Raw genomic sequence first — 20488 nt, forward strand, 5'->3', positions numbered from 1 at the left:
GGTAAACATTACGTCTGCCTGGCTTTGCACCTTATGTCACTGCTGCAGATAAAAGCACCAGGATCTCATTTACATACATAAGGCTACATGCCATGCTACCAAACTACCAACTTCCAAGTGAAGTAGTTTATATTCAGAAACAAAGCTAGTTAAATGACTGCAAGTGATTTTTCTCTCTTCCTCTTGTTAGTTCAGATCACATATACCAATTATATTTAGTTCTGCTACTATGCTCACAATGCCTGCTCTGTGTATCTTAAGCAGAAAAACATTCAACTGCCATGCACCCACAAGCAGACTTCTTCTCAAACTTTGCCAGCTAGAATTGCCTGGTTGTTTTTGGCCACTCAGAAATAAAATCACTGTTAAAGCTGTGAACACATCCAGGACATCTTTCAGCTCATCTGATGTACAACTGCTAACTTGGCAATCTGCAGCCAAAGAGAGCCCATCAAACCTACCTCACTTTTGCAAAATGGATACTCGTGTTTGTTTGTTTTGAAATCCCAAGGGGGTTTCCACAAAAAAGCATTACATTAATACTGAACTGGTACCATATGAAGGTTATTATATAACAGTGATGAGTGGGTGGGCATTTTGACAAATGTTCCTGATGAGAAAACAGATATTTGGATGTTGTGCATATATGGATGCCTTTGTTTATTGTACACGATGCCCTGGAGTCCATTTTTTCAGTAATTGTCAACAAAATTACCATAACACTGTGAACCCTTTAAAAACTGTTTAGTACTACTAAATATAATATGTGTTAAGGTATTGCCATTACACTGTTTAATAAGTACAACTGCCAACAATCCTGCTACCCAATTTACAGACTGTGAAGCTGTGATGGAGAAAAGAGTGATGAGTGGGAGGGTGTAGAGCCTGGTGAGACAGAGAGGAGAGATTGCATGTGTTGGGAGGGAAATCCTCAAGCGTTTTCTTTGCTTTTAGCAGAGCAGAGCCTACTAGATAAACCACAACAGGAGTACAGCATGCAGGTGATACGGGGGGGCTGTTACCTGACAATGTTGGGGTGGGAGAGCTTCTGCAGCAGGCTGATCTCTCGTACAATGCTGTCTTGGTCCACATCATTTTTGTAGATCTTCACTACCATCACTTTTCGATTGGTCCTGTGCATCACCTAAAGGATAGTGTTGGTGGCCGTTAGCAGGAGTGGAAGAAGTGGTGGTTATAGATGCTGAGGCCAGAAGTGATACAGTGGGGATAGTGTGACAGCCGCTGTCCCTGCATAACTTATCCACAGCTGCCAACATGTCCACATCAGCACAAAGGATAATACATAAAACCAAACACATCAGTAGATAATGACAGTAGCACAACTAAATCAAAGTGAGTAAACTAAGTACTCCCAGCAGCTGAAAAGAATCAAGCAAATATGGCAGTGCAAAAACTGCAGTTCCTCTAACGGCCACTTGAGGGTGGCTCCAAAAGAGAGTTAATCCCCATAGACTCTCATGTTAAAATACCCAGTTTTCTAATATTAAAACACTTGCTCACTGTTTGGTACAAAAAAAGGCATCTATGGATAGTTTACCACTTTATAACTACTGTACTGTGACAGTACTTATTATTATTTATTTATTTATTTGTTATTTTTTATATTAGCAAAGCTTACGCATGTTTTATACTTTCCCTTTTTTTTCTAAGAGGTAATAGTCTTATTCCATCATTGGCAACTGAAACAAAAGTCCAAAATCAGAGAGCACTCTTTCTGGGCAAAGTGCTGACTTTGACTCACTCACCCATCCCATGGCCTCTTTCTAACTCATTTCATCAGGGACAAAGTCTAAATGTTTTGTTTTTTTTTAATTGCTCTTCCAATAGCTCTGTTCCAGCAGAAGAATTATGTAAGGTGTCAGCTGGGGTTGAGTACTGAAAACCGAAGGTCCCCAAAGCTGGTGGGCCAATTACAGAATGGCAAGAATGTCCCAATTAGTGGCTTGGACAAAGCAGGCTCTGATGGCATTCGCAGGCTGACAAGGCAAAACAGAAAGGGTGGAGGGGGCTGAAGAAATACCTTATAGACTTTGGAGAAGAAGCCACTCCCGATGAGCTCAGCGCTGAAATTTTCCCAGAATTCCAGTTTACGGACAGCCGTGCGAAGCTTCTGCCATCGCTCCACATGGTAGTATTTGTCTGAAGACTCACCGTAAAGGGTGGGACTGGTGGGCTCTGATGACACATCCACATCACACATCGTGGAGATGTCCGCTGGGAAAACAGAGACTGAAAGGTTAGGGTGAACCCTCTACAAGATAATGTTTTTTGTCCTAGGATTAGTTATTATAGTTATTAGTTCATTTTCACAACAAACAGGTAGAGAAAAGAATCACTTTGTGCCTCTGCAATGTTAAATAAAAAACTCTGGGAATGTAGACAGTTTTGCTAAATGTATTTTTGGAATTAAGCTCATCACCAATGAGACTTAGACTTGAAAGGATCAACCAGCTAACACTGCTTCTTTCCATCTAGTGTCTTTCTAGGCGACGTTAGGGCAAGTCAAGGCATGCTTGTACAAAACCTCCACCATCTTCGACTGCATGTAGAAATTACCTTTAGGGCACAAAATCTTAGAAAGCCGCTCCACTGAGTTGGTGGAGGGCTGATGTTGCTATGTTGCTCTCCAAAGCTGCAGAGCAGGGACTAAACCTCCCAGCTGTAGACCATGAAGGCGGAGCTGGAGTTCATCCTCAGGATGACAAACTCACTAAAGAGGCAGCTGATTATGGCACCGTTATTCACTTGTTGCAAAGCACATATAAATGCCATTCACATGCTCACAACATGCACTTAAACCATCTGTGATAATTATGTTTACACTGGGATAAACATATTCCAACTCTGTTTCAGTTTAAGCGTTATTTTCAATAAACAGCATGCTCATAAAATGTTTTGTCTCACTCCCATTTCTTCTTCTTGTATGTTGAAGCTCTACTTGGAACCTTGTTAAGATCCAACCATGCAAAATATGATTTTTTTTACCATTTTTCAAGTGCTCTTAAACTTTTGATCAGGACTGTATATTAGAGTGCATATGTATTGCTCACTGCTGCTGAACTGAACACACCAACCAAAAGGGCAATTTATGCATTTAACAGCATGAAAGCAACTACAGATCAAAGAGACGCTCACAAAAGGTCTAATTTCACACTTACACTAGGCTGCACAGATGAGGGAAAACGCTTCCACTTAACAGGCTGCAGCAAAGGTGATAAAAAAAAAGAGTTTTAAAATGCTTAAAATGAGTGCAGGGCTGCTTGCTGAACATAGAATCTTTCCAAAAATTGTTTAGTAACAATTTCTATCTACAACACAACACAGTCAAGAGTCAATCTGGACTGTCAATGAATTACCAATAAATAAGACTGTTATATATGTCCTGCATCTGGAGCTAAGACAGTAACGAGAACTTCAAGTCCAGTTTTCAGACGTGGACACAGACAAGGAGATTTCTGTTCAACTGTCTTGAAAGTCTGTTTTAAGTGAGTTGGAAGAGCATGTTTATCGTTGGTGCATTGTAGTATAGTGTTGCCGTGACCAAGTCCACAAACAGCCTGGCAGGCAGCAGACGTCCACACAGGCCCTTACACCATATGATGATGAAGTGATCAGTGTCTTAGAGTTTGCATTCGTGTTCAACTGTGAACTCAGGGCAAGTCAACAAAAAAGCCACACACGTACACATACACACATACACACACACACACACAGCATACTACTAACTGTATACTGCAAAGTTTCATCATCTATTATTTCTAGCTATCCACCCCAACATAGCGGGGGCTATGAATCAGCCCTGAGGTTGTTTACTAGAAACTCCCCATTTACTGTCTAAGGCTCCAGAGAAGTTATTAAGACGCAAACTATGCATTGTGTGTTTTGTTGTTTTGTGGGATTTCTGAGTCGACCCACACCCTTTGACCTCCATTCCCCAACCCCCAGCCCAAGTTTCATATTGAAAATCAGCACATGGGACTATTGAAAGTTTGTCCTGTGCTCTATCCCTGACTATCTTCCCGGTCATTAACTTGAAGACCTTTTTGTTTAGACGCGCGCATCACTGTTTTTTACTGTTTTACCTTTCTGTTCACTTACTGAAAGGTGCGCCCCAGGGCAGCTGTGGCAACAATGTAGCTTGCCATCACCAGTGTGTGAATGTGTGTGTGAATGGGTGAATGACTGAATGTAGTGTAAAGCGCTTTGGGGTCCTTAGGGACTAAGTAAAGCGCTATACAAATGCAGGCCATTTACCATTTACTGTGGGCTAACTAAACCACCATCAACATCATTCTCATAAAACTGTAGTTAACGTAATGATTGTAGACCTATGTAAAAAGATATCCAGTCATGTCAACTTTCTGACTTTACAGTTCTTTCTTTGCGACCCTATGAGGTCTAATTCATCATAGGTGCTAACCCTGACCCTACACTAGGCTTACCATGGCATAAACTTAGGCCTGGTGAGCCACCAGCCATAGTGCCAAAACTATTAAGCATGGTTTCCTTATTCTCTTCATTCTGATCTTGAAAATATTGGTTGTAACTCTGTGAAGGAACAGAGAGCAATCTTCACAGTGGGAACGTTATCCTACCCATCTGCACTCCAAAGTGGGTAGTCCTGACCCAATTCCAGGCACACAGGGCTGGCGTGACAGCAGTGAAGGTCAGTTTGTTTTTCCCCCAACAACAATCTCAGTTGCCTTTACAATGACGCTGGTGGAAAGCGCACGCTGACACGTTAAAACAATTGGCAGGGTTTTGTAAATAAAGTCGGGGAATCAACCCCAGCTATTCACGCTGCTTTTGTTCATTCAGCTTCAGACTAAACAATCACTGCACTTTCAGCTCTGGCACTGTCAGAGAGAAATGCTTACAGTGCAGCCCCATCATCTAACTGTCAATCTCTCCGCATCTCTTTTCTCCCGCCTCCATCCATCATCTCTCTTCCTTATTCATCTTGACTGGTCGGTTCCCAAATTTGTAAGATGAAGGACGTCGTGCTCTCGAACCTGTCAGCAAGCTTTTAGACTCCATTGTTATCACATTATGATGAAGTGTAACTAAATAAGATGAAATTATTTCTGGCACTGTTGGGGGAAACTGACAAATTTTACTGAATAACATTAGCGAGAACTTCATGTTTCTTTGATCCACTGTCTGTCTCCATCTATCTGAGCCTAAACTTTTAACTGGTCTTTTAACAGATTCATCAAAATGAATCTGATAAGAAAATATAACTATAAAAGCTGCTGGAGTAATTCCCTGAATAAAAGGGACTGTGTGAAAAATTTAAAAAATTGAACAGAAGACCACTTTTGCGCTGTTCCACATTCAGTGGGAGCCACTTTCATTAATTTAGTGGAAGTGTTGTCATGTGCGCTCTGGTAACAGCACACTCAGTGAAGCAACATGGCTACTTTTACAACTGAAGGTAAACACATTGCATGATTTATGTATCAGTTTCAGATTCTTGTGCGTTTCCACATTCTGTTTCTGTCTGCTTTTCTCTCCCTCCCTTTCATTTTCCTCTCCACTGTCTCCAAAGTCATCGCATTTCAGGAAAAGGTGGACATTCCAAGTGTTGCATCATAAGCTGGTTCTGAACATTTTTAAGCCTTCACTTTAGGTTTACCACTTGTCATGATCTTCTACCAGCCACAACATCCACAGTTAGATGGCAGAATAAGAATGTGCTTCCATACTGCATATTAACTCTTCAACACTACTATAAAGATTGAAACAGTCTTTCATCTGTGGACAGCTACAGGTACCTTGGTGTTCATCTGAACAACAAACTGGACTGGACTCATAACTCAGACGCCCTCTACAGGAAAGGGCAGAGCAGGCTGTACCTGCTTCGGAGACTCAGGTCGTTTGGAGTGGAGGGCCCACTCCTGAAGACCTTCTATGACTCTGTGGTGGCCTCAGCCATCTTTTATGGTGTGGTCTGCTGGGGGGGCAGCATCTCTGCTGGGGACAGGAAGAGACTGAACAGGCTGATCCGAAGGGCCAGCTCTGTTCTAGGATGCCCTCTGGACCCAGTGGAGGTGGTGAGTGACAGGAGAATGGTGGCTAAGCTGTCATCCCTGTTGGACAACATCTCCCACCCCATGCATGAGACTGTGAAGGCACTGAGCAGCTCCTTCAGTGGGAGACTGCGGCACCCACGGTGTGGGACGGAGAGATTTCGCAGGTCTTTCCTCCCCACTGCTGTCAGACTCTACAATAAAGACTTTTGCAGCTGATCAAACACACAAACCCACACATGTGCAATAAGACTGCTATACGTGCAATTCTTCTTCTGACGAAGTTGTGTTTTTGTATTTTCCTACTCAGTTGTATATAGTATTTGTATTTCTATTTTATTCTATTGTATATAGTATTTTATTGTATTTTATTGCATTCCAGTGTTTTCTAATTTCTGCTACATAACTTTGCACTTTTGCTGTAACAAAACAAATTTCCCACCTGTGGGACTAATAAAGGCCATCTTATCTTATCTTATCTTATCAAGCAAAGAATAATTTGGCTGCTCTGGTTACTCCAAATGATCCATGACAGGTTTAAGAGCGCAAGCTTTGTGTTTTTCTGTTTTTCCCCACACATGAGACGAGAAGGTTAGGCAAACAAAATGCCGGAATATGTTGTTATCACAACCCGCTGTGAGTTAGACCTGTCTGACCATACACCCCCTCAACAGGAATAGTCATGCTGGCCATGACCACAATGACGTCCTTCCAGCTGATAAGGAATGCCGTTCAAGAAAGTTGCACAATAAATACCACTTCGCACCAGGGCAACATTTTTCTCCAGTGCTCTGCCTCTCAACATGAGGATTCTCACAGAAGAATGTCAAAAGCTTCACACTAGGAAAAGTGCGAATGCAGGAATTTCACGTCATTAGGCGACATCAGTGCAGTGTCTCCCTAGATTACCACTTGAAGCCAATTTAATAAGAATCACACAAGGGTCTTGGCTGCTTTCTGCTCTTCATTAAACCAAACACCCGGTAATGAGCTTGATGACACATTAACTTCCCAAAAGACAAGACTGACATGTGTAGTCAGAAGCACAACACAACGATGTGAGCATGTATCCCTACAGTTATTTACGCACTTTCAAATCGAAGAAATTGAATCTGATAGCAGATGAGGTTCCACTGACCCTCTTTAGAAGGGTTATTTCAACCTCTGATCTCAGGTCTGGTGATCTCCTTTCAATTGAAGTGTATCCTGTGATGAAAATATATAAAAAGCTTTATGTGACCTTCAGATAAAAGCTTGTGGATATCTGATTCTAGCAAGGGATGTAACCCTTTGAGAACCAATTCATCATCAGAGAATCATCAGCTTTGAAGAAAAGCAGAACTTTTTCTGGAAAGAATGTAAATAGTTTTTATTGTGTGTCAATTAGAACGATTATTTCTTTGTCCAATGATTTTTGAAATCATACAAAAATATACAAAAATAAAAGTTCCTAACCCTATGCTACAAGACTGCAATTGATTTTTCAAAATTTACAAATCGTTACAGTCACCACTGAGGTTGATTAAAAAGATCTCCCTAAAATCTGAAATGAATAATTCTGCTCTAGCCACCATCATTTGCTGAAGATTTCCAAAGACTGCCAATTTGTCCATGACTGGATACCACATCAGCCTCATGGACTTGGGAGATTATAATCGAAGACCCTGCTATAAATTCTATATGATGTTGATGATGACGATGCGAGGAAATGAGCTGAGGATGTTTCAATAATTCCTTATTAATTTCCTTATTAATTTGCTAACATACTTAGGTATGTTAGCAAATTAATAAGGAAGAGCCCAACCAGACAAAATGATGGGTTATGGAACAACCTAGCAAAAATCCCACATGTGAATCACTCTGAAATGCTACATGAGCAATACATACAAGAAACTCAGAAACATTGTGGAACTGAAGAAATTATGCATGGAGGAGCTGTCAACAATGTAAGCAAGCTGACAATTATGCAAAGTGCAATATAAGAGGTCATTTCTGCAGAAAGAGACTAGGTTAGCTTTATTTTGCCACAGGTAAATGTACATCTGGTTATATATTTCTGTTCATTTACAAATTCAAAATTTTTCTAAATACCTCCACAATTCCATCCATGGGAGTTATTTTCACGACTGTACTGTTCTGCTACATTAGACTACGTAACAGATAGTGAAAAAGTACAAACTGACAGAATCACTAGAAATATAAGTAACATTTGATCTTTTAAAGTATTAGCCAATTATCCTCTAATGCATATCTGTTATGTAATAGAAAACCTACAGCTGGGAAAATCAATTGAACATTCAGTGAGTGGTGAGTATTTTAATTAGGATAGACCTGCTCTGACAGACACACACGGTGCAGAAGGCTTTGCTACACGAATGACCTTATTGGTTTTCTCTGTTTTCACAAAAAAGCTGAATCTAATGCTAAGCTGGCAAAATCCTGTAGAAAAAAAAAGATCTTTCAAATACAAAGATTCAGCTTTGGAATGCACTAAAATCACAGAAAGAGGAGTGAGTTCACTGAAGAAATTTCAACTCTGTTTATTACTGAGAAAAGGGTGAAAATCTCTGTGGTTTTATCAAAAATCATCACACTTCCCTAGGAAAAAAAAAACCCCAGTCTGCCAGTTCTGTGAAGAATTGATATTGCAGCCAGGATATGAGTGGATAACATGATCCTCAGAGCCACACTGACTTCAGGCATAAAGCATGGAGATGATGTGGGTAACTGCACCGCAGCAGAGTGTTAATCTGCACGTAACAGCCCTCTAGTCATGACATTTTTGGCGGCAGCCTGGTGCATTAAAGCTGAGCACTTCAACTAGCCCGAGCCAAGCCACAGTAGCTGTTAATTGCTTCATGGATTTTCCAAAGCGAGGTGACGTTTGTCTTGGAGCCACAGGAGCCTCAGAGCTCTGCCTTCATCTGCAAGTTTGCAAAACCAGAGATGGCAGGTCAGAGGATCACTGATGCATCAGACATGCTGATATCAGATCAATAAGGGAGGCCCAGAGCAAGACTATGCATAGCTGTGGCACCCCATTGTCGTCAACCACACTTGGTGGTTGACAAGCAGATCTACATTATTAACAAACAAGATGTGTATAGTTCCAGTCATGGACAAATTGGCAGTCTTTGGAAATCACAAAGTAGTGACGCAGCATTACCATTAATACTGCAAGACAGAAAGCCCACCATAGAACCAAGTCCACCAGAGCTTATCTTTATATTTTTACATGCTGCACTGCCATTTTTTGGAGCATTTCAAGTTGCTATACATCAATACAACCATTACATCCCAAATTTCAATAATATGTATGCATATTACATATTATTGAAATATGTAAATATGTACCTTCACCTATGGCCACGAGCTGTGGGTAGTGACCGAAAGAACGAGATCGCGGATACAAGCGGCAGAAATGAGCTTCCTCCGAAGGGTGGCCGGCCTCTCCCTTAGAGATAGGGTGAGAAGTTCGGCCATCCGGGAGGGGCTCAGAGTAGAGCCACTGCTCCTCCACATCGAAAGGAGCCAGTTGAGGTAGTTGAGGTGGTTCGGGCATCTGATAAGGATGCCTCCTGGGCGCCTCCTGGGTGAGGTGTTCCGGGCATGTCCCACCGGGAGGAGGCCCCGGGGCAGACCCAGGACACGCTGGAGAGATTATATCTCTCGGCTGGCCTGGGAACGCCTTGGTGTTCCCCCGGATAAGCTGGAGGAGGTGGCTGGGGAGAGGGAGGTCTGGGCTTCTCTGCTTAGGCTGCTGCCCCCGCGACCCGGCCTTGGATAAAGCGGATGAAGATGGATGGATGGATGGATGTATGCATTAAGTCCATACTAACTACATAAATTGTAAAAATGTGCAATAAACTACAAAAAAATTGAAAATTGTTTGTGTTTTACACATTTTTTTAGTTACAGAAACTTCAGAGGTCTATCCCTCAAAACTGTAAATGCAAAAAAGTCGCACAAATGTTTCCCACAAAAAATGACATCACTTTCGTTTTTTGCAAGTCATGTGATACGCATGTGATAGTTCGCGCTGATGTTTATTCCAACGTAGAAAGTGGTATGAACAGCTGATCAGATTGGCAAAGCGCGTTTCTGGAAACAATGTTTTTGCTGTTGCCAACTACAAAAATGCTTTTTTTTTTTTTTGCAAAGCCATTAGTTGAAGGAAACTGTGACCTGGGACAAGTTGAATGTGTTCGCCGTCCATGGATGGAGGCCGGGAGGAGGAGCTGGCTGTCAGGTCGGGCTGGTGGGCTGCTCTTCCTGCCAGGGGGACCAGGGCGGTCTGCTTGTCTCCACCTTAAAGTGAAGGGGACTATCTCCTGGGTTCTGGGGGCTGATTGCCCCTCTGGGGGTGTTGGTGCCTGGACCTGGGAGTACACAGTGTGTATAGGGGAATGTAAATGTGTGTACGCCTTCCAATTCTGCACTGTCGCTGCTGCTGCTGCTGCATAACCCCTCCCCCAAAGCTCTCCTCTGCTCTTCTCTGAGTGGGTGCCGTGACTGTCCCTGCAGTGGTCATCATGCTCTGGGGGGGCCTCTGGATGTCTGGGGCCCAGGTCTCATCCATGCCGGCTTTAGGTGCTGACTGGAGAGGCTGTGGCTCCTCACACCCACTATTAGCACTCAAACACACAGGTGTACAAACAGGTATGCACAGACACACAGTATCTTGGGCTGCTACTGCCTCTAAAAATATCACGTATTATTAATACTGTGTGCTGTTCACTAACATGGTCACTGTTATTTTTGCATATGTTGGTTGTTGCTGTGGTTTCTCTGCCGTTTTCTTTTTTTTTCTCTAACCAGGTGTTGAAGCAGATTCCCTGTGTCTTTTTCTCTCTCTCTTTTGTTTTCTCTCTCCATCTCTCTTCTCCTTTATTGTTCTTTCCTTCTGTTAACTTTCTCCCAAACTTCACTTCCTTTGGGGTTTTTTTTCTCTTTTCTGTCCCCCACTCTTGTCCATTGTGGTTCTAATAATAACCCAACATAAAAAAATCCTAATAAAATTCTAATAGAATATGACTATCAAGTAGACAGCTATAGCGAATGCCATAATGCTCCACTCGTGAAAGCAAATCTGTTGGCCTTTTTTCACTTTCAGACAACAATTCTGATTGCTACACTACTGGACAGGACAGGGAAAAAAAACAAAACAAAACAACAACTCAATGGCAACGTATGCATAAATATATGAATGATTTTTTTTTTTGTAATGAGAAAATGAACTGGATATTCACTTCCAGAACTGCAGCACTTAACAAAAGTGGGCAACTTTGATACTTGTAGTCACATGTGAACAATTTCTCTATGCATACAATAGTGCAACATGTGCAGGACGTGAGCAACACTGTTGTTCACTCAGCAGCTCTGGGTGTCATTAGTAACAACAATTTGTTTTGTTTTGGGGGATTTTGTGCAAAGAACGCCCTGCAGTCCAAACTCTACATTATTAACACACAAGATGTGTATAGTTCAGCATCAAGCTCTCATATTTACACGTTTACAGAAAATATCTACACAAAACTCAACACTGTGAAACCTTTTTAACCAAGATGTACTAACAACTCATTCCTATCACTGAGTAAAAAAGTAGGCAACTGAACTTCCTCAGGGTTTTTCAAGACATTTTGCTTCACATCCAAGACGCTTCATTAGTTCTAGAACAACTGTTGGAGAGTCAAAGGTAATAAATCCCTAGTGAGGCTGTCCTAGGTGGTAGCCCTGAGGGTCACTAACCCACTAACGATCATGTGAATCATCACGAGTCAAGTTGTGAAAAAACATGTGGGTCATTCCTGTCACCGGGGCCGACAGGTGAAACCGCTGTGACACATTGCCCCAGCCCACCATCATGTGAGCTATTGAGAGCACCTTAGGCAAGGTGCGAGTGGGGGTTAAAGCACCTGGACTCCTGGGCTCCACTTTAAGTGGTGATTCACAGTGTATGCAGTTGACCTCCTTTACTCTTCCCTCAAAGAAGAGCATCCTTGAATGTGTGCACTTTCTCCTTTGAGTGCAGAGGTCCAAGTATTCCTCACTACACTACACTGCATAAACTTTTTAAGCTTGCATTGGGTGTTTTGTCTTTCATGTCTGATATTCTTTGCTGTGCATTAAGGTTTGGATAATTGCCTGTTTTATATGTGTGTAATCCTTTTCTTTCTTTCTTTAGAGGAAAAACGGGGTGATTAGGACCCTACACCCAAAGTTCTAGTGGGCAGTGGGAGTCAAACAGTAGATAATGATCTGTGTGTGTGAGTTTCTGATAAAATTCAGCATTGAGGTTTCCATCCTCCTCAATGTTTTATTAACAGTACAGGAATCGTAAACTATCTTCATTGGTATGTTCCCTGGTGAACTTGATGTTTCTATCCACTACGTTGATGTTTTCAATGGAGGCGTCATTTTCTTGGGTTTTGCTTTTGACCCAGGTGTTTCAAAAAAACAAACCTAAAGAAGCACAGTCACCTTCTTTTCAAGCTCTCAAGACAGTAAGACTAAAGGAGGTTTTTCCTTTCCACTTCTTTTCCAGATCTTTCTTCACTGACCTCTCTGTCTGTGTTTACTGTGCTAAAGATCAAGTTACAGGCTTTTGTTTCTTCTTTACCTTGAATCTATTTCTGCTACACCACCCCACACTTTCGCAGCGTCTGGTTTTCTTTCTACTGGAACATCTGGAACATTAAGTGTCAAGTGTCAACAAAAAGAACAATCTCAAGTTTGTACTGTTTCAGTTTCCCAATGCTTTTGTTACAATATAATTAGGAGGATGGAAAGATTCTCAGATACAACAGAAAGTTGTAATGGTGGTAATTCTGTAATGTGCTCTGCCCTGCGGTATAGTTCTTAATACCATGGTGAAGTGGTAATGTGGTTGTGGCTGCAACCACATCCCCATGGAAGAAAATTCCATAGTTGCGCACATTTAAGAGTAATCTCTTGGTAATGACTACACAAAAATGATGAGATGGTAGAGGGGGAGGGGTCAGAAACAGACAAACAGTTATGTAGACAATTTGGTCTAGCCAGGCTAAAACATCGCTGGAGAACAAGATTCATTTTGTTGTGAGATTACACAGTAAAACACTAAAGAGTATATATAAATGTTTAATTTAGTTCATTTGGCATGTCCGGTAGTATCTGTTGTTTTAGTAGCTGCATCAAAGACGAGCTAGCATACTCGGGTTTTGCCAACGAACACTGGCGATTGATTGCCAGTGGCAACAGCTGGCCAGCCAAGGCAATGTTTTGAAAATTTCATTTCCCCGTTGATGCATGAAATTATTATTACAAGATTCAAAATAAACTGAATCTGCCTTGCTGCGGTTTCATGTCACGCCTTGCAACACAGTTGTGCATAAGTGAAAGTACACAGGTTCATACTGAGAATTCTGTGCTACTTTGAAATTAATGTGTGTAGAACAGCGACACTGATCAGCACTGATCTCTGATTGCCTGACTGATTCTTTTCTTTTGTTTCTTTCCCTAAATCGAAGCATAATGTGATGGTGCATTTGCAGAGACACGCATTTACATCGTCTCCTAAACTTTTCTCCCCTCTTGGTATTTGCGTGTGTGAAAAGCTCTGCTGTGTACAGGAATGGCAGGTGAAGCTCACAGTGGAGACAAGAGAGATATTTCACACAGTGCTTAGACACAGCATGGATTTTGATTTATTGAGCTAAAAGAGAAGGATATATTTTATATTAATATAACATTTAATTTAAGACATGGTAACATGTAGCAACCAAACTCCCAATTAAGCAATGGTAAACTAATTAACTGAAAAGCAAATAAAATAAACACTTAAAATGGCATTTGTTTAAAACCACCTCAAGCTGTTGCACTGTCATAGCGCAACAGCTGTGATCTATGGTTACAATCACAGTTGATTGTAACCATAGATGCACTGAGCCCTTTCACTAGTACATGTGACCCAAACACCTTATGGTCGCCATGCAGACAGTGGTGTAAAAGGATTGCATGTGTCTATGCACATGGTCTATAAAACGTCAATTAATGTTCATTGATCAACCAAAATTCTTGGGTTTTTCCAAATGCAATCAGGCCATCTGGGAGTCTTACCATATTAGCGAGTGTCTCTCTTTCTCTCTGTGGTTATGCATGGCATGCAAACAAACAGTGAAGATTCTATTCCACAACCAAGTGACACTCAACCGCTTATGGAAACACTGGGCAGAGAGATGCCTCACTCTATATTTTCTTCTGAAAAAGAAAAATGCCATTTGAGAACAAGAAACCACTTGTACAAGATGGCTGAGTGGGCTGAAAACAGCGCTGGAGGTCATACAAAATGTGGAAACAGCACAATGTATCTCTGTCCCTTCTACTGCCTCCCACCATCGCTGCAGCAACACTGAACTCATCCAGTGTTTGAGCCAAACATCAATGTCTGTCAAGTTCAGGCTATATAGGAAAAAAGTGCATGTCCAACCCAAGCAACCAAAGAAGACGAGTTGTCTGACTGGATAAAGTGTGGCAATCACTTTGTAAATTATGGTGCATCAGTGTCCAGAAAAAAGAAGATACAGAAGAATGTTTTAATCCAAAGGATTATTAGGTCGCTGGCTGATGAGCCAGGTCTCCTATCCATCAGATCCACTCTTTGCCCATGATGTTTCAAAATGCAAAGATGGCTACAGTAAAAATGCTCACCTTCAAGCTTCACAATGTGACTTTGCATTAAACGTTATACAAGAGAGACAAGGGGATAAACAAACTTGCTGCCTAACTCCATACTCAGTAAGCAGCTTTTTGGCTAAGGCATAAAAACTACTTGATATTGTCTGATGCATCAAAACTAGTTAGTTGGTATAAGTAAAAAATGATGGTTTGGGTTTAAAAAGACCCTTTTGCAATGTTAGCACATTACAAAACTGCTGATGTTACTTTTTGTGATATTTTACACCACAGAGAGGAGATACAAGGAAAACAACATGAGATTTTAGAGATGACATTCTCAGCATTTACCACCTGCAAGGTGAGCACTTAGGCTACGTCCACACTAGCCCGGATAGATTTGAAAACGGCGTTTTCATCTGAAAACGCTCCGCGTCCACACTAGCGTTTTCACAGAGGTGTGCGTCCACATTGAAACAACCAAAAACGCTTACGTTCCAGTCCTGCGCATGCGCAAAAGCGAATGAGAATTAAAGAATTTGAAGAAAAGGTATCTGGAGGATGTACAAACTGATATTAATCTTTTTTAGGGCTATCAAAATTGAGAGCAATCAAAACAACTGCTGTATAATGCACTCCGCTATCTTTGTTTAATTGGTCACATGACTGCATCACATGACTAAAATGCGTCATTGTTTTAGAAAGTCTGCGTTTTTGAGTGTCCACACTGCTACAGGGCAGCTCCGTTTTGAAATGTATGCATTGTCGAGAGCGTTTTCAAAACGCTGCGTTTTTCCTTGAGGAAAACGCCGTCTCAGTGTGGACGGAGAGAGAAAACGATGCATTTTCAAACGAAAACGCATTAGTGTGGACGTAGCCTTAGTTTAGTCGAGATGCACTCATTACTGTTGGTGATCAGTATGATTTTATAAAAAAATAAAACAAAACACATGTGGATATCATAGAATTCTCTCCACCACAGCAAGTCTGCTTATAAAGAAATCCTTGCCTCAGTGATAGATTGAGGCAAACACCACTGATTACTTAAGAACTGCTTTTTAAATGGATGCTCCATCCTACACAATCAGTGCAAACATGAGCCTTGCAGCTAAGCAGCCAAGATTCCCAGCCATGTAGCAGAAGTGTGAAGGTAAACAAAAAGGCGGTAAAATTCTGACCTTGAAACAGCATGCCGATTACAACGCCAGTGGCTAACAGAGATAATCATCTAAATACAAATTTATTTAACTCACTGCCCCTACAGACCATTGAAAAGAAGATAAGCCTGACGTCATCAGAAAAACTCTAGATATAAATTCTGTGTGAGCAAGCAGTAAAATATTTTTATTATATTTACATATGGTTCTTTGTCTAAAATGTCACATGGTAACTCTCAGATGTAGGTGTTTGTTTTGCCAGGGAACAGCACAATCTCATATCTTTTGTAATACGTAATAGAGACAAACCCAGCAGTTCAGGGACAACAATGTAAGGGGAAAAATAACTCAGTGCATTTATCTGTGTTACCCAAAGAGTTCAAAGCTAAATAAATAAATGAAGAAACAGAAACAATCTATAAATAAAACTGTATTTTACTGCTTTCATCTTATAATAGCAATATTATTAGAAAGTTATTTTTATATTTCACACCACTGATTTTGTTTCTGCTGCCACACCTTTCAAGAAATAATGTTAAAGCTCTAAAAGTTTGCTCGCCAATTAGCACCTGTAAGCTAGAGCAACATCAAAGCCAAACCTATTCCAAATCAATTTATTTACGCTAATAGATAAAAAAAAAAAATTACCTATCTCGCAAGCCAACTAGCTAGGCCTACTTATGAGCTTAAGTACCAAAGAGAATACAGAACAGGGAACAGAGATGGGCAGTAACGCATTAAAAGTAATGTGTTACTGTAATCTGATTAGGTTTTTTTTCAAGTAACGAGTAAAGTAAGGGATTACTATTCAGAAAAAAGTAATTAGATTCCTGTTACTTTCTCATAAGCGCACTGCATTACTGCGTTACTAAACTGTGATTTTGTTTGTGAGACTGTCTCATGACAATGACATTAGCGCGTGCAAGATCCGTGGCAGCAACAGACATGTGCAGATCAACAATATGGAGTGCAGGAGAGAGTACGACCATGCAGCGTTTAAAGCTAGGAAGTACTGACATTACTTCAAATTCAAATTTCAAATTCAAATTTTATTTGTCACATACACAGTCATACACAGTACGATATGCAGTGAAATGCTTAGACAACTGCTCGTGACCCAAAATGAGCCAGAGCTTCAATCAAGCCTGAGCTTGATTCCGTAAAAAGTGTACACCGCTGTACACTTTGCGTAGGAAGAAACATTTCTACAGCGAAAAATGAAACTTCAAATCTGAGCAAGCACCGAGCACATTGCCATGGGAATGTGACATTCACAGAGAAACACTCGGATCCCCCCCCCCCCCCCCCCCCCCCGACATGACTGCGACACCGGGCAAACCACTACCGGCCCCACTCCTGCTAAACAGGGGACAACAGAATTAAGAGCGACAGGACTTAGTGCCGTGAAGTCTTCGATTTTATTTATTTTTTGCTCTATATGACTTGCATCTATTTAAAAGACTGAGTATAAACACAAAAAGAATATTTTATTTTATATGCTGGAAAATGCAGAAAATAGGTTTAAATGTTAAACCTATTTTCTGCATATAATTTCTTTTTTGTTTGATGCAATGTGCATAAAATTAAAAGATTAAATCTAATAAAACACATTTGAAAAAGAGACTTTTTCATTTGATTAAATTTTCTATGATGGTTTACTCAGAAGAAAATAGAATTGGGCTGAAAGGTCTATTGTTTTATTACATATTCAGGCTGGGTATCGTGTTTTAAAAAAGTAACTAAGTAATAAGTAACTAATTACTTTTGAAACTTAGCAATTATTATTACTATTTTCAAGTAACTTGACCAACACTGACAGGGATTACAGTGTTGATGTAGCTGGTTAATTCAGACTCACCTCTACTACATTAAAATACGATTAAAGAGCAAAAAGAAACTAGCCAACAGAAGCTAGTTATCACAACTTTGTGATGTTGTCGCTTTGATGTTGTCACTCAAGCTACTCGAGCTAGGTGTCTCAAGCCTTACTGATAGGAATTCCAAGTTTGTTCGTCTAATGTATGTAACACCCGCTAATGTGGGAAAGCAGTATATTTGCTCCAGTTGGTAGTGAGTTCAGTCACTCGCCTCAAAGCCTATATAACTTCAAAGATGTCAAGTGGGTAGGTCCTTAAATAAAAGTTAGTTCACCTGCCAAATTGTACCCATGTCATTTCGCAGCAACTAAATTACAATTTGTGGAGGAAAGTAAGGAGTAATTAGTTAAGTATTCATTTCTGTACAAGCGATTCATAATTTTCATGTCGATGTTAATCGCCATATTACTGAAAACAGTTTGCAGTTAACTGACAGCTTGACCCAAGTCAATCACAAATTGACTGCACATTGACAGCAGCCTGATAGCAGACTGACACAGCCGTCTTAATGAATGCAATGCAAGTCGCTTTGAAGCCTGCAACCGACTGCGATTGTTCACAAACCTGGTTCCTGTTTTCAAAGCAGCCATTTCAAAAGGTAAGAAGAAACTGCAAGTTCATCTCATCATGGGTTAGCAATTCATTAACAGGTTTTCAGTGTCACAAAGTTGGCTCTCTCTTTAATGCACATGGATCATCACTGTAACTTCTAACCTGCTCCAGTGCAGATTATTATTATTGTGATCATTTTATAAAAAATGCCATGTTATTTTAGCAAGTCACCAGTCATTACTCTCCATTATCTCTTTAAATGCAGACATTTGCAACTGGTAACTTCAAGCCTACACAGGATGTGTTGAACATGGAGGCCAGGTAACGGGACACCTCTGTAACGCACCATCTCTGGACACATTTAGACAGGCTGCTGCTGAGCAAAGTCTTTCTATTTCAGAACATTGCAGAGCTAGACACAAATACCCTACAGCAGATTCACCTGCTTAAAGCAAGAGTCCATCAAATACACAATGATTTAAGACATACAGCCGCTGCTGTGGAGGTGACACACTGACATTAAGCAGTGCAGCGCTGAAACGCATCACAGCTCGAGACAAGCAATAAAATTGTGATTTCTCAGTTCACTGTCAGATCGCCTTGGAGTCGTTGCAATTAGAATCCAACGGTGTGCATCAAGACTTTTTTTTTGCAAACAACATGAAAATGGGATGAAAATTCATTAAAAATCTTAATACTTACTCCACTGATTTAATAAGCTATTCATGTGCATCTTGTAGTGGAACAAATCCAGAAGCCTCTGCAGAAACTGAGGAAGAACCACAGACAAAAAGCGCGCGCACACACACACACACACACGCACACACAGCTTTTTACAAAGACAAGACAAGACAAAAACAAGCAAGCAAGCAACACTGAACAATAACACAAACACTGATTGACAGACAGGACACTGAACTACGAGACAGCTGTTACTTCATACATTATGGTTAAAAACTGCTAAAGAAACAAAATCAGTGCCTTTGCACAAAACGACATACAAACCTTCCTGTTCATTATTATCATTATTATTATTATTATTATTATTCATGATGCTGAATTAACACCACTGTCACAGTGGTTCAAAACCCATGTGACCTGTGATCCTTCCTTATCAAGAGAGTGACCTTTTTTTTCTTTCCAGGAGAGTTAAAAGCCTTAAAAAGCAAAAACATCAACCTTGATTTTGAATTCTGAACTTTCATTGGAATATCAATATTTTGACCAGTGTAAAAATTTGCAGCTAACACTAGCAAGCTCGAGTAAAAGGCAGCATCCATAAATTGTACAGGTGCAGTTGAATGGTCAGTACCTCACACTAGGCCGTATCATTTGTCCAAAATGCTCCAAAAGACACCAACAGCTCAAACACAGCAGAGACATCCACTTTAGCCACTCCACTTAGCAGAATTCACTTCTTAATGAGTTGCCATAAAAATGAACATTTTTTGTACCATGTTACATATGTTTGAATCCTGTTTAAAGTGGCCACTTTGAAATAGGAGTCTATGGGGATTGACTCATTTTTAGAGTTAAAGTCAAGTTTACATTAGAGGGACTGCAGTTTTTGGAACTTTGTCACTGGTTTCATTTCTCAGATCAGAAAGCTGAGGTGACACTTAAATGGATCTGTCACCATGCTAAATAAATTTGATATCACACATTATAATTAGTCCTGTTGCTAAACTGTAAATATCTGTTAAGACAGCTTTAAGGATGTGCACACCTAACCACAAAGCACGTTTCCTTTTTCTCTCTTTCTATCTTGACTTTAAGTAAAAAATGGCCCCTCTTCAGAGTTTCTGGGGACCGCACTGTCACAGTTTTGTGTTTTCCATTGTAGTCAATATTAAGTTCGGACTATGCTGAACATTTCGCGCCTAGTGGCAGACAAACTTTAGTTTTAACCGTTTAACATAATCCACTTTCTGTTAAATCGTCCAGCACTTACATAGACTGAGTCCCAGCGTCGATGTGCAGATCTGCTTTAAAGTGTCGCTGAAATACTTGGCATCATATATCCGCTCTACTTCGCTGTGTGTGCAGGAAGTCGCGGTTGTTTTGGTAGCTTTCTTCACAGAGAGCGGGTGGTACAGTCAGCTCGCGGCGTCGATGTTGAAACGAGCCTCGCTAATGCAAATACATGTTTCATGTGTTGTCTTAGGAACCAGCTTCACCAGCACGTCGGTGGATGAAACTC

The 20488-nt window shown here is 40.7% G+C and overlaps 1 protein-coding gene across 2 annotated transcripts in view; it reads right to left on the bottom strand.

Annotated features, from left to right (window-relative positions):
- The window catches only part of zgc:162952 (PKc_LIMK_like_unk domain-containing protein), a 30400-nt gene extending 9912 nt beyond the window's left edge, over positions 1–20488 (bottom strand). Inside the window, exons 1-4 of one of the 2 annotated variants that reach the window (XM_005464280.4) lie at positions 20240–20488; positions 18991–19057; positions 2042–2235; positions 1023–1144 (exon numbers count right to left, since the gene is read on the bottom strand). In XM_005464280.4, the coding sequence (XP_005464337.1) occupies positions 1023–1144; positions 2042–2235; positions 18991–19021 (347 nt within the window). In that variant the 5' untranslated portion in view covers positions 19022–19057; positions 20240–20488. The remainder of the gene's footprint in view (positions 1–1022; positions 1145–2041; positions 2236–18990; positions 19058–20239) is intronic. The other variant, XM_003458996.5, reaches the window with a different exon arrangement.

The sequence above is a fragment of the Oreochromis niloticus genome, linkage group LG12 (genome assembly GCF_001858045.2).
Source record: "Oreochromis niloticus isolate F11D_XX linkage group LG12, O_niloticus_UMD_NMBU, whole genome shotgun sequence".
Classification (NCBI taxonomy): domain Eukaryota; kingdom Metazoa; phylum Chordata; class Actinopteri; order Cichliformes; family Cichlidae; genus Oreochromis; species Oreochromis niloticus.